This window comes from Mesoplodon densirostris, chromosome X (genome assembly GCF_025265405.1).
Source record: "Mesoplodon densirostris isolate mMesDen1 chromosome X, mMesDen1 primary haplotype, whole genome shotgun sequence".
Lineage (NCBI taxonomy): Eukaryota > Metazoa > Chordata > Mammalia > Artiodactyla > Ziphiidae > Mesoplodon > Mesoplodon densirostris.
The window spans coordinates 100,830,525-100,845,112 of record NC_082681.1 but is presented as its reverse complement, the minus strand read 5'-3'; the positions used below and the strand labels follow the sequence as shown (position 1 = coordinate 100,845,112).

The 14,588-nt window shown below is 46.0% G+C and overlaps 1 protein-coding gene and 1 pseudogene across 8 annotated transcripts in view; one reads left to right on the top strand and one right to left on the bottom strand.

Annotated features, from left to right (window-relative positions):
* Positions 1-997: 997 nt before the first annotated feature.
* Positions 998-14,588, bottom strand: part of CASK (calcium/calmodulin dependent serine protein kinase) — a 400,881-nt gene continuing 387,290 nt past the window's right edge. For all 8 annotated transcript variants that reach the window (XM_060086299.1, XM_060086301.1, XM_060086303.1 and 5 more), the window contains 2 exons: positions 5,407-5,490; positions 998-2,007 (listed from right to left, as the gene is read on the bottom strand). In XM_060086299.1, the coding sequence (XP_059942282.1) occupies positions 1,831-2,007; positions 5,407-5,490 (261 nt within the window). In that variant the 3' untranslated portion in view covers positions 998-1,830. The remainder of the gene's footprint in view (positions 2,008-5,406; positions 5,491-14,588) is intronic.
* On the top strand, positions 10,927-12,379 carry LOC132482200 (adenosylhomocysteinase-like; annotated as a pseudogene).

Here is a 14,588-nt window from a genome sequence, read left to right as displayed (position 1 = left end):
TGTATACTCATCTGGTTACCCACAAAGGACAACATCAGAGGAAAAATCAGCATTGTTTAATAAGAGTAGGTGGGAGGGGAGGGTGACACCCTAAAAAGAGTATACAAATGCCTTCTCAGAGTGGTCCTTCATAGAGGAGCTGTTCCGCTCAGAACACATCCTGCACATCCTGCCAGGGCACAAAGCAATGAGGCCATCTAACCGACAAGAAGCAAACTTGATGGTATTTTTTTCAAGGATCTCAGGTTAATAGAACCACTTCACACCGCGACAAACACTCTCATGAAAAACCTTCCACTGACCTCTAGCAAAGAGTCAGAAGACCCCCCACCCCAGCCTGAATCTCCTCTATTGGAAGAATGTGACCTCACGGAAGGGTGATGAGATGGTTAATGTCTCTAAAGCAACAAGGACATGATTCTCCTGTGCCAAGGGATATAGCAAGAGGAAGGAGAAAGCACAGGTGCACATTAGTGGCCCTTGGGTGCAGAGTATTTTGTTGTCCTGCTAACTGATAGTCATTCCTGGGCCTTTGATGTTTCAGTGAGCATCTAATGGATTATAAAATCTAAAAGATCACCACCTTGTAAACCTGAACAAATCTATAATGAAATGAAGGACCCGAAGGCATTTAATTATTGAACACATAAAAGGAAGTATATTTTAAAAAAAATTGGTCAAACTGTCCTGTTAGTTATCATTTTAAAGGAATTTACAGGGCTGTTATAGATTATTCTTTTGGAATAATTCAGTTCATAGCAAATGCCTAAACTGGTTTCTTCATTGCACAGTATATTCTCTTAAAATGGGTGCTTTAAAACAATTACATACATATTAAAAATCCTCATTTCTTTGCTTAATTAAAACGTTAATACTCTCAGACAACACAGATCTGAAATGGTGAAACCAGCAATTCCCCCTCCCACCTTACAACAAATTAAATTGAGACAAAATTACAAACACATTTCACTACATGATTGATTATTATTAATAAAAATCAGTTTTTGTTTGTTTTTTATAAAGTTGCCCGAAATGCAAGGGATGTGCATAGGTTTACAACTTAGTCATAATAGCATTTTATTCTTATTCCCCTGGGTGTGCCCCGTGAACGGAATGTACTTTGCTGTAGATTACAGATTGTTTTGTCCAACACAGACACACCGACAGCATAAACGCTCGCGACTGTCCACATGCATTAAGAGTCAAGACCCAACTTCAAATCTCTAAAAGGTTTACAGGGTGCTTCAAAGAGACAGTATCACATTATCTGGATGTTACATGAAGGACTTAAAACAAGTTCTAAAACAAAAGAGGAAAAGAAAGGCCTTTAAAAATTTATGAGTTTTGTAATCACTAGACTGATTATTTCAAAATAAATAAAGGAAAGAAAGATATTCCAATCCATAAAATCAGACTCTAAAAAGAATGTAGTGTTCCAACCCCAGTCAAGGTAACAGAATCATTGTTTATTATTATTAAAATAGATTATAGAAAGCAGCATCTATTTTGTGCAGTTTTTAGGGGCCTTGGAAATAAAAAGCTATGATTTCCAAAAATATAACATTCCAAAGGATTGAATAATACATACATTTAAAGATACATTTTATTAAAGTTTAGGAGAACTGATTAAAAAAGATACTGTCTCTTTAAATTAGTGTGTAATTGTTTTTCTCCTCCTATCTATTCAGACATGACAATAATTATAAATGTAGGTCACACTACAACTAGGTAGTCTCTAGGGACCACGACCTGCTGACACAAGGCCGATAACAGAGGCTTTTCCATGTATGACGTGGCTCCCAGCTATGCGGCAGATATCTGGGGAGAGGCCTAATAGACCCAGGAGACCGGGACCCACTGCGGGGCTGTGCACACGAGCTCCACGGCTTCCTCCAGATGTCTGATTGTCTCATCGATTTCATTGTTGATAATTGTGAGATCGAAGTAGTGTGCATATGTTCTCTGTAAGATGTCAGACTCCTTCTGCAGACGCTGAAGAGATTCATCCTAAATGGTGATGGGATGGAGGTAGGGATGGGTGTGGGAGGAGGGAAAAGCAAAGAGAAAAGTCAGCCGGATTTTTTTCTCGTGTCACATTTCTGTCCGTCCCAATGTCAGAAACAGTCAAGGCCAGACCTTGATGTGCCACATCTGGGTGTGAGGCCAAGCCCGCTTCGTGACAGAGGAGATGACGGTCCCCAGGATGGCAGGGTCACAGAACTACGGCTTGCAACCACGACTGCTCACCATGCAACAGGGGGCTCCACGCCAAACCAGACGGACCAGAGGAAACAGACACTCTTCAGCAAACACATCACCCCACCCCGGCCAAGCAGTGTCTGCCCCGGGGTGAGTGGGGACAGACTGTCAGAGTCGAGCCACTCTGTCCTCATCCTCTGACCCAGGCCCGCCTCGTCTCAAGCCACTCTCCTGTTTGGGGTGGGGGTGGGGGCTTCAGGGGACGGACGAGGTCAGAGCCCTGCATCCCCTTCCCTTGGTCCTCTGCACTTGCTTGCACCAGGCCCCAGAGCCCAGCTGTGTTTGCGCCAAGAAGCCCCTGCCTCTGGACAACAAATTAAGATGTATTTTTCTCTATTCTACTTAGAGGCTCAATATGTTCCAGGAATTCAGTTACATATAACGGCCCTCACTCAACAGCAGTGGATGCCAGAGGCAAAGCTTTTTGGATGTTACAAATAATGGATGAAATAAGGCCATTTCCCAGATACAACGGCAGCTGGCATCTGATGAATCCCCTCACATTGGTCTGCATTGGAAATGGCCAAATATCACTGTTCATAAGTACTTACATCTCTTATGGAAACAACTCTGAAGGAAAAGCAGCTACTGAACTCTTCGTGGCAGTAAAGGCTTTCCCTCAACTCCTGCAGCACACTACAGAGAGCCTCAGGATGGCAGTTCTTTCAGGATGGGGATCCCTTAAGGGCCACCAGAAAGTCTGCCTCTGCATCTTCATGGGGCAGATCTTGTTATGCTGAACTTTTAATGGGCAAGTTCAAATTTGAAACCAGGAAACTTTGTAAGTCAAACTAACCGACTAGATAGCTGAGCTGTTGGGTGGAGTCTGAAATATATATAGATACAATTAAATACCTGTTTATTTGATTAGTATCTCTCTCCCCAACTAGAGCTCAAACTTGCCTTGCTGTGCCCAGCACTTGGCATTGTGCCTTATACATAGTAAGTGCTTAATAAATGTTACCAAAAGAACAAGCACTTGGCTGACTAATACTGGCCATTATACGATTTGATGACTGTTAAATCTATAGCCAAGAGACAGAGAAAGTCTACTAGGAAATGGGGGCCCATGATGACAGAGACAGATCTCCAGAGAAACTAAAAGGTGCGGTGCCTTCAGGGACTTGGGAGCTGTTGGCACCCACTGCTGGCTTAGGAGCCCTCCTCTTCTCGGAGGCCCATCTGTTCGTAAGAGACTCTTCTGATGAACCTCGGCCTGTGGGTGCAGCCCTCTGGCAAGGGGATTCGAGGTGAAATAATAATACTCGATTCCATCACAGCACCACAGTGGGGATGACAGACACCAGAAAAGTTGGGGACTCAATCTTTTCTATCAGGACACTCTGAAATGAGAGTGTCCTAACCTGCTTTGTCATCTACCGGAATTTCAAAGCAGGACGTGGCATGCTTTGGATGTTAGGTGTTAACTACTTCAGTGTAGATAAGACCTCAGTTAATCAACACCTTCTAAGGTCATATCAACACACTTTCTGCTTGCACTTAAAAAGCATAGTATTTTCACTGTGGCTTTACAATAAACACAAAGCAAAAGCCCCATTTTAGGAAACATGCATTCACCCAAAGACAGGAGTGCTTCCTACCAGTACGAGAAGGAGCAATTCCTACCACGTCACTCTCCGGGCTAGGGGATTCTATTGGAATATACAGTCCTGGGTGGGCTTCAAGAACCACTAGCAGAGCTTATAATTTGCTCAGAAAGCTGGGCTGATGAAAACATTCAAGAAAATTTATGGCTGAGAGCATCAAATTTTTAATGCAGTTCTCGTCACACACAAAAAAGAAAGCTCCCTCTTAAGGATCTTATAAGATGAAGCCATGTTTGTCAGTTTCTTCCTCTACAACAGCTTGTCTGCAGGCTTGACTTACACGTGAGCAGGGTTTAACTCAGTGAAAACAAAATGCCTTTATTCTAACAGCAAAAGCAAGGATTTGTGGGAACAAAATGTCTACATTCTAAATCTATGAGAGGAGCCGAGGCTGTATTTCATCACCTCCTAGCTGGTACTTACAGGCAATTTTCTGCACCATTTTGGCAGCTATGGAAAATTAGTAAAAGGGCAGGAAAATAGGCAAAAACAAAAACAAAGCAAAGATGATAATTCAAGAAAAATACATGGTAACCAAAGGATAAGAGCTAACCACAATGTGGACTTTCAAACATGTCTGTGTATTAAATAAGATGGAGAAGTAGAATTTACCAAGGAATACATCTTTTGCAAATGAAATGACAAAAAATGACTGAAAAATATGAGTGACATAGAAATCTAGTTCTTTAATCTTCCTTAAATCTAGATATTTAATTTTCCTTCAAGTGAAAATCTCCAAGCCTTGATTTTACTGTCATAAGCTTGGGTGAGTCTAGGCCACTGTTAACTGGACAGTGCCAAGAGCGTCCTGGTGATTTCTAGACCCTGCAGAAGTGATGGCCTTCAGGAAAACTCTGTGTAGAGTTTCCTCTTAAGAATGAGTCCACAGCACATAAGCAGCAATATACTCACCAGACACTCCATAACTACCTTCTTATCTGCCCAGCAATAGAAGGCTGTGTAAGCCAGCCTGGTTCTAGATGGTGCTGCCGACCCTCGCGGGCACCATCTCCGTGGCGGCTGCTGACTTGAGTAGGCCTGAGAGGGGACAGAGCTCATTTCCAGGTTTGGCAGTCTCCAGGGGCCTGGGGAGAGATTCTGCACGGGTTCCACTCCGGAGGCTGCCTAGGGGAGTCCGGGCAGCCCAGCCAAGGAGGTGGATGCCTTATAGTTCTCCCCAGGCAAGGCAATTCTTGGCCCAGAGCTCTCAGCACAGTCGCTATCAGGAGAGGAGGGGCTGGCAGCCCCTCAGGGCAGGAGCAGACCCATGGATAAGGCCCCAGGCGGACTGCACTGGAGACTAAAGCTTGCATTTGCCTAATGATTCTGATCTCAGAAGAACCACACCTCTCTGTGGTGTGTCATTCCTACTCCTGAAAGAGGACCTCAAGCTCTGGAAATCTTACTGGCCAGCGTGGAAAACAAAGCAGAGCTTCATTTAGTTGTCTTAATGAGATGGGGCTTTGCTCTGGAATGCACAACACAAATGCATCCTTACTCGGGGGAATGCTGATTAGAGGAAAAACTGATTAATTCTCACCTCATTCAAACCTGGAGTGATAGTTGGTGCGGCAATAAAAACAACAAAAGGAGCAAACTCTGCAGTTCTCAGGACCTTCAGTGCCTGTGTTAAAAAAAAAAAAAACTGAGACTTAAAAGGAGAAATAACTAATGCAACATTCAAATGAGTTCACAGAAAATTATACAACTGGAAAAGCCCTTGATTCAAATTTTTGGCAAGATATTATTAAATTTACCAACTTTATAAATAACTTATATTACTTCTTTTCATCCAAAGGATGGACAATAGCCATTGACAAATAAAAGCTGACAAACTGGACGTTTTTCTTATGAATCTCATGAATCAATCCGACTTATTTTTCTTCAGAAAAGTGAACACTGATTATGTTGGTTAATGTTCATTTAAACCTGGTTATTAATTGTAGCCTTAATTTTAATTCCTAGGAAATGCATTTTGGGGTAGACTCGGACCAGCAGGGTGGCTTCAGCACTCATCCAGAGCGCACTACACCACATTTCAAATTTCAGATTGCTCATGAGGAGAGCAAATCATGGCCACTGTGACCGTGAGGGCTGTGTTCGCACTGACACAGGCCTTCTGAGTTGTCCTGAGGAAAGCCCTCTCCTCTGTGGGACTCACAGGGAAGGGACACCCTGTCCAGGGATGGAGCCTGGAGCCACTATAGAAGCCGTATGGCTGTGAGCAATTTGTAGGCCCATGAGAAGATGCCGCATTCAAGGGAGAGGGGCCTCTGAGGCCCCTTTCAGTTCCATTCCAAGGTATCAGAAACCTCTAACTGCAAGCTACTAGTTTGCACAGACATACTGCAAAGCCAGCATCTGATGCTGTGGGAGTTGATTCTGGTAAGGGGTTGCTGCTTCTGCTGCTCCCCTAGGAGAGGACACCCCCCAACCCCACAACAAAACCCAACATAGGCACACAGTTCACAAGTGACTGACATGTAATTAATTCGTATGCGTCAGGGTAAATATCTTGCTGTCCTTTATATAAGAATTTAACATGTCTATTCTGTTAGCCACATAGTTTGCTTTGTAAATAGCCTTTCAATTGTTTGCTTTGCCCTATTCCTCCCTCTTGTGTCTGGTTTGCTGTAGTAGCAACTTGGGTGACCTGCCTCCAGTTTTGCTGCTTTCCAATCCTATTAAACCCTGCCACTAGAACAGTCTTTCGGAAATGCAAATCCCATTCCATCACTCCTCCACTCCAAGCCCTTCAAGAGCTCCTTCTTGGCCTTGGGATAAAATGTAGCCCCCCGAGCATAAATGTCAGATCCCTGCCTCATGAGCTGGCCCACGCTTACCTTTCTGTCCCCCTTCCCTTCCATGGACTGGCCTCGCTGAAGTACTTTCAGTTCCAGGAAGGGCCAGCCTTTGTCTTCCTACTCCCTCGGCCTGGACATTCCATCCCCTCATCCCCCTCCCCACTTTCCCTATTGCTTGGCTGAGTGTTCTTTCTTCTGGAAAGTCCTTTAGGAACTCTGAGCCGAGTGAGGCGGCATGCTCCTGACACACCCACACTTAGGCACCTGTAGTGCCCGCCACCCTGGAAATGCAAGTGCCTGGATGCTGGCGGCTAAGCTTCCTGAGGGCAGGGGCTGCGTCTTGTTCAGTTGTCCTCCTCCTGCCCCAGGTGGCACCTGGCAGAAATAGTCTTTTGATCAAACAAAAATGTAAAAGCAGTACATATAATTCACACAAAGTCTATTTTGCCTTTTGAGGCAGGTTTGACTAGAGGGCACTGTGCTTTCATGGCTGAAGAGAATCTCTTGGCCTCTATGAATATAAAGGCATGTAAGAGGCAAATTGGTTGGTAAAGGTTTTGACTTTCCTGTTTAGTGCAAGGTTCACTTTTCCTAGGATTATGTTTCTGAATTTTATTTTTTTACTTATTTTTATTGGACTATACTTGCTTTACAATGTTGTGTCAGTTTCTGCCACACAGTAAAGTGAATCAGCTATATGTATACACACATCCCCTCCCCTTTCCCACATCCCACCCAACTAGGCCATCACAGAGCACCAAGCTGAGGTCCATGTGCCATACAGCAGGTTCCCACTAGCTATCTGTTTTACACATGGTAGTGTATTTATGTCAAACCTAATCGCCCAGTTCATCCCCCCCACCATGTCCACACGTCTGTTCTCTATGTCTGCCTTTCTATTCCTGCCCTGCAAATAGGTTCATCTGTATCATTTTTCTAGATTCCACATATATGTGTTAACATACGATATTTGTTTTTCTCTTTCTTACTTCACTCTGTATGACAGTCTCTAGGTCCATCCACATCTCTACGAATGACCCAATTTCGTTTCTTTTTATGGCTGAGTAATATTCCACTGTATATGTGTGCCACATCTTCTTTATCTATTCATCTGTCAATGGACACTTAGGTTGCTTCCATGTCCTGGCTATTGTAAATGGAGCTGCAGTGAACATTGTGGTACATGACTCTTTTGAATTATGGTTTTCTCAGGGTATATGCCCAGTAGTGGGATTGCTGGGTCATATGGTAGTTCTATTTTTAGTTTTTTAAGGAACCTCCATACTGTTCTCCATAGTGGCTGTATCCATTTACATTCCCACCAAGAATGCAAGAGGGTTCCCTTTTCTCCACACCCTCTCCAGCATCTGTTTGTAGACCTTTTGATGATGGCCATTCTGACTGGTGTAAGGTGATACCTCATTGTAGTTTTGATTTGCATTTCTCTAATGATAAGTGATGTTGAGCATCCTTTCATGTGTTTGTTGGCAATCTGTATGTCTTCTTTGGAGAAATGTCTATTTAGGTCTTCTGCCCATTTTTGGATTGGGTTGTTTGATTTTTTGATATTGAGCTTCATGAGCTGCTTATAAACCCTGGAGATTAATCCTTTGTCGGTTGCTTCGTTTGCAAATATTTTCTCCCATTCTGAGGGTTGTCTTTTCCTCTTGTTTAGTTACAGTTTCTCCTTGTGGGGTAAGGGAGCCTGGCACATTGTTTTACCTGCCCTCAAACTGCTTTAATTGTGAAAGTCACAGGCTCAGATTCCCCATGGGAGAAAGCTCTTCAAGCTTCTATATGTTCATTTTTGAAAGAGGCAATTGGCATTTCCTTGCAAATCCTTTTGTGACTGAAGATTTTAGCAAGGAACAACCATCATGAAAAAGTCTGTGTATAGCTCAATTGAGCTTAACAGTGATCTTCACTTAGAACTGTCCTTTTTGTGAATATTATTTTGGGCCTTTTTCTATCCTTCCTGTGCTCATAATTCAGGTGACTCCAGGGTCAGTTGAGACATAAGGTTTCCTCATCATCCCACATCCACCCAGAGCCACCTTCTGGGCAACTTAGATGGGGAAAAAAAAATCCTGAGGCACAGTCCCTACCCTTGATTCCATCCCTGAAGCTACTCTGAGTGCCAGATGGAAGTCCACACAGCCACAACCCACGGATGAAGTCGAGAATGCCACCCCAGGCGTGAAATGGTCTTTTCTCCACTCAATGACTGCAGCCTGGTAGCCACCCAATTGTCTGAGTATTTTCAGTTCTAGCCTGCTGTTCTGTTCTACAGCAGAAAACACACAACTCGGCAACCGTTAGCTCCCTGCGGATTACCCTTTTCTGCACGGCATTCACGCCCTTAGTTTTTATCCACGAAGACACGAAGGTCATTCTGCACCTACTGCATGAGACTGTCCAGGAAGACTGTACTCACCACACCACCAAATGCCTCTTATGTCTAAGAATCAGGTTATATTCCTTTAGTAATTAACTCCAAGGAAAGAACTGACATACTTCTATTAGATGAGAATTATGTGATCTGTGACGTTCTCCTTTTTGTCCTGGTTGCCAGGAAGTTCAGAGCCAAATTTCATGTTTATCACAGTAACTACAGTAGTCTCTGTGGTTAGTACTGAATATATTTGCTTCCTCCTCCTTTTCATGGCTTTGAGTTTCTCTCCTATATTATTGTACTTTCAAAGATTATAAGATGCCTAGAATCCTGACTGAGATTTTCTTGCCTAGTCTCCCTCTTATCTCCAGCAGAGTCACCACACGTCCTCATTTTTTTCTCGAAGGCCTCTGTCCCCATACCCTGCTCTACTTATCGGTCTCAAGTGGGGGCCAGTTTTTTCTTTGTGTGTGTGTGTGTATGTGTGCAGACTCAGCTTGCCTGAAGTTCAGGAACAGGAAATGGAATTGCTTCACAAGGATTCCCCTCCCTCAGGCCACTAATAGGTGGCTTTAAGATGATCTCTAAAACCTCTTCCTTTTTGACTTTTAAGATGAGACACAAATTTGTTAATATTTACAGGCAAATATCTCTTTCTGAATCCTAGAGAGGGGAGAAAGAGTCCAGAAAGATCACTGAAAATGCACTGGGTTCAAACAGCCAAAGAAGCAGTAATTTAACATTTAAAGTTCTCTTTTGGAGATAAATTGATTTAATGGCTCATCTATGGCCAATAATTGTCAGGTTACTACCCTCAAGGAATAAAACTCATTTGACCAAGTATGTAAGAAGCAGACATCTTTAAGACTTATCTGTTTTTTTGCAAAATTAAAAAGGGCAAGCATCTGAGTCATTTTGCACAAAGATCTAAGGGTTTAAGGAAGAACACAGTGACCCCCAGAAACAATCTTAAGAGAGCCAACTGACTTCACAAAACAGCCTCTAGTTCAAAACATGGCTGTTGTTTCCAAGCACAGATGCCTAACAAGACTGTCCCTACCCCTTGATGACAACCTTTCCCTCTGGGGGCAGAAGCAAAGCCACAAATATTCTGCTACTGTCAACTCTTTAATGCTGCAAATGGACAAATCAGAATAAAATTAAAATCTAAAATTGTTTTGATTACACACTGGAGCTATTATAGTTCCAGCTTTAGGGACATAGATTATTTTCTGAGCCATGGCTTTATGAGAAGTCAGCTCTATAGCTTTTCTCAGGTTTGACCACCTTATAGATTTTTCTAAATGTTAAAATAAAGATTTAAATTGTACTACTACATACATACAAGGCAAACCAGCTTAAGGATTAAACAGGGTTAACCCTTCTAGGATGGTACAGTGAAAGGAGTCTAAGATTTACTGTAAAAACAAAACAAAAAAACCCCCCAAATCCAAACCAAGACTGTTCAAGTGAAAATTACGTTAAGCCTTGGTTTCTTCATCCTCAAAAGTAGATACTGGTGTCTCTATCTCGGTGTTACAAGGATTAGGTAAGGAGTACTAATGCTTGGCAAAATATAGAGGAACACAATCTACTCTCATTATTTTAAAAGAAGCCAGGTTACTCATTTTCTCCTGGTTTAAAGTCTTTAGGATAGTCCCTTAGGTTTAAAGTTGAACCACAACATCTTATATAGTATAATTAGACATGTGTTTGGTTTGGCCTCAACTAACTAAAATTAATTAAGACGGCACAGACTAAATGAGCTGGCCCTGCCCGGCGCCGCCCTCCCCGTGCCTATCCCCAGCCTGAGGCTTGGCCCCCTTCGCCCGTGTCCATCACTCTGTGCAGAAATGCCGCCAGCATGTCAGACAAGCTGCCTTACAAAGTCGCTGACATCAGCCTGGCCGCCTGGGGATGCAAGGCCCTGGACCTTGCAGAGAATGAGATGCCGGGCCTGATGTGCATGTGGGAGATGTACTCGGCCTCCAAACCACTGAAGGGCGCCTCACTGCCGGCTGCCTGCACATGACTGTGGAGACAGCTGTCGTCATTGAGACCCTCGTTGCCCTGGGTGCTGAGGTGTGGTGGTCCAGCTACAATATCTTCTCCACCCAGGACCATGCAGCAGCTGCCATTGCCAAGGCTGGCATTCCAGTGTACATCTGGAAGGGTGAAACGGACGAGGAGTATCTGTGGTGCACTGAGCAGATGCTGTACTTCAAGGACCATGATTCTGGACGATGGTGGTGACCTCACCAACCTCATCCACACCAAGTACCCACAGCTCCTTGTCAGGCATCCGAGGCATCTCCGAAGAGACCACAACCGGGGTCCACAGCCTGTACAAGATGGGCCCGCGTCATCATCATGGAGATTGACCCCATCAACGCGCTTCAGGCTGCCATGGAGGGCTATGACGTGACCATCATGGATGAGGCCTGTCAGGAGGGCAACATCTTTGTCACCACCACGGGCTGTATCGACATCATCCTCGGCCGGCACTTTGAACAGATGAAAGATGACGCCACTGTGTGGAACATCGGACACTTTGATGTGGAGACTGATGTCAAGTGGCTGAATGAGAACACTGTGGAGAAGGTGAACATCAAGCCCCAGGTGGACCGCTACTTGTTGAAGAACGGGCACCGCATCATCCTTCTGGCCGAGGGCCGGCTGGTCAACCTGGGCTGCGCCATGGGCCACCCCAGCTTCGTGATGAGCAACTCCTTCACCAACCAGGTGCTGGCGCAGATTGAGCTGTGGACCCACCCAGACAAGTACCCTGTCGGGGTCCGCTTCCTGCCCAAGAAGTTGGATGAAGCAGTGGCTGAAGCCCACCTGGGCAAGCTGAATGTGAAGCTGACCAAGCTGACTGAGAAGCAGGCCCAGTACCTGGGCATGTCCCGTGACGGCCCCTTCAAACCTGATCACTACCGCTATTGAGAACCAGGCCTGCCCTTTGCCTTCCAGCTGCTGTCCTTGCCTGGGTCCCACCTCTCCTCCCAAAGAACAAATGGCACCACCTTTGAGACTGGTTTGATAATGTTCCCCATCAACTCCCTGGGGCTAGTCACTCAGTCTTTGGCCTCTGCTGCATCCCTCATACTGTTCCAAGTGTGGCAGGGGGAACTGAGAAGTCCCTCCTCAAGCCCTGGTCATGATAGAGGTACATGGGAGTTACCCACAGGGAGCCATGAGCTCAGGGGTTTTGGAACTGCTCACTCAGTCAGTCCTTCCTTAGGCTGGAAGTTGGCGGTGGTGATCACAAAGCCCATGCACTTTACCATCCAGGCCCTCACTAGGCCTATGGACTGTATACCCATGTTCTTGGTTTACAGGCTCATCGGTTCCTCAGCCCATGACAGATGAGAAAGAGCTATGTTAAAGGGTGTGGGGGAACTGCTGGCGTTTGAATGCTCCTGAGAGCCCGGCTTAGTGCTTGGCATTCTCTTAAACCTCAGAATGATGAGGTTGGTACTTTTAGTCCCTATTTTACAGGGGTTGGAATATATTGTTAAGGGATAGCCAAGAAAGGACAAGAGAAGTGACAGCCAGAGGTTGAGAGGGGCCAAAGAAACATAAAAGTAACTTGATGGTTCCCATCACAACTCTGGGTCAAAAAGAGATTAATTTGGTTTATAATGTCAAAAGAGAGCAAGCAGGTGGGTTAATAAAAATTTTGGTGCCTAAAAAAAAAAAATGAGCTGAACCCCAGTGTTAGGTGGGGCTTTCTATGGTCCACACAGAGTGGGAGTGGTGTCAGCAGTGAGAGGGTTTTTAAAAATGCCACATGGGGGGCTTCCCTGGTGGCGCAGTGGTTGAGAATCTGCCTGCTAATGCAGGGGACACGGGTTCGAGTCCTGGCCTGGGAAGATCCCACGTGCTGCGGAGCAACTGGGCCCGTGAGCCATGGCTGCTGAGCCTGCGCGTCTGGAGCTTGTGCCCTGCAACAAGAGAGGCCGTGACAGTGAAAGGCCCGCGCACCGCGATGAAGTGGCCCCTGCTCGCCGCAACTAGAGAAAGCCCTCGCACAGAAACGAAGACCCAACACAGCCCCCCCCCCCAAAAATGCCACATGGTACTTCTGTCATAGACAGTTTTTGATGAACACTGAGGAAGGAATTTCACCCTTACCAGCTTGCTTTATTTGGATTCTTAGCTCATGCCACGATGCTTAGAATATAGCAAGTACTTAATACACGCTGGTTGAGTCAAACTGTCTGTGAGGTACAGTACAGCAGGTAATCAAATGGGCCGGGGTGGGACAAGGGCATGGAGACAAGGTCCTAAGGAGAGAGCCTCCCTGGAGCAACAAGGATCTGCCTGACAGCAAGTCAGTCATGGCCACGGGCATCCTGAAGGCAGGGTGCGGGCCTTGTCCAGCCTGGGGAGAGAGTGGGCTGAAGGCAGAGAAGCCTAAGGGTGAAGCCCAGGCGGTGCAGTCTGTGGGCACCTGCAGCTGGACCGCTGGATGCAGTGGCCAGTGTGAGAGCAGGACTAGGCCTGGAAGCACTGGGCAGGAGAGCCTGGGACCAGAGTGGTCAAGCAGACCAACTAGAGGAGCAGGATCCGGGTGATACCTGACCCCAGGGCCACGGGCTCTAAGAGGCTCAGGCAGAGAACAGGATCCCTATCTCTCCCAAGAGATCACGGTTCTGAGGAGGGGACAAAGGAAGCGGGAGAAAAGAATGCAGTGAGCCCTCCAGCAGACAGGGAGCAGGGAAAATGCCCAGGCCGGGCCGAGGGGTGTTCTGGTGCCCAGTGCCACACGTGAAAGTGACTGCTGTGGGCAGCCTGATAAGGCCGAGAGAAGTATCCCCCGCTCAGCAGTGCAGGGCACTGCATGGCTGGGCTGGGCTGGACGCCAGGAGTGGGGCAGCAGCAGCAATAGCGGCGGTGGCGGCGGCGGCGGCGGTAGCAGGTGAGGCAGAAAGCCCTGGAAAGTGGACTGAGGTCATGCAGAGGGGGTCCGAGGAGCCCTGCAGCTAGCATACTGCTAGAGACATTGCTACCAGCAGAAAACGACGTTCAGGTGAAGACCAGTGTGGAACCCAAGGGGAGGATGTCGAAGACCAGGACCAGGGTTGAGACTTTTCCTCTAGCCACCCCGGCCAGAAGATTTTTCCAATCCCTAGTAAGGAGGGATTAGTAGTTAAACAAAAATCAATCTGCATTACACATCATATATTTAGTTCTATAAAGATCCAAGTTCATTGTTAAGTAAACTGTATAGTGTTCACCCTAATGTTGCTTTCCTCCCCAGCCCCTTAACCAGATTCCAAGTTCAAGAACCCCATCAGGTGCTGTGACATGGAAATGGGTGAAGCCACTCGCCCTGATGTTAGGATCTTGGAGCCAAGTAACTGAGCCATCAGGCCCCAAGTCACACAGACCCTGGCTAAGCTGGTTCCATCCTCCCTTCAGGGATGGCTAGGGGACCAAGTTTCATACAGTGGCCCTTGAACAGGGATCTTCCCTGCCTGGGGTAGCCAGGTAAGCCCCCTGATGAAACGGAGCCTGCTT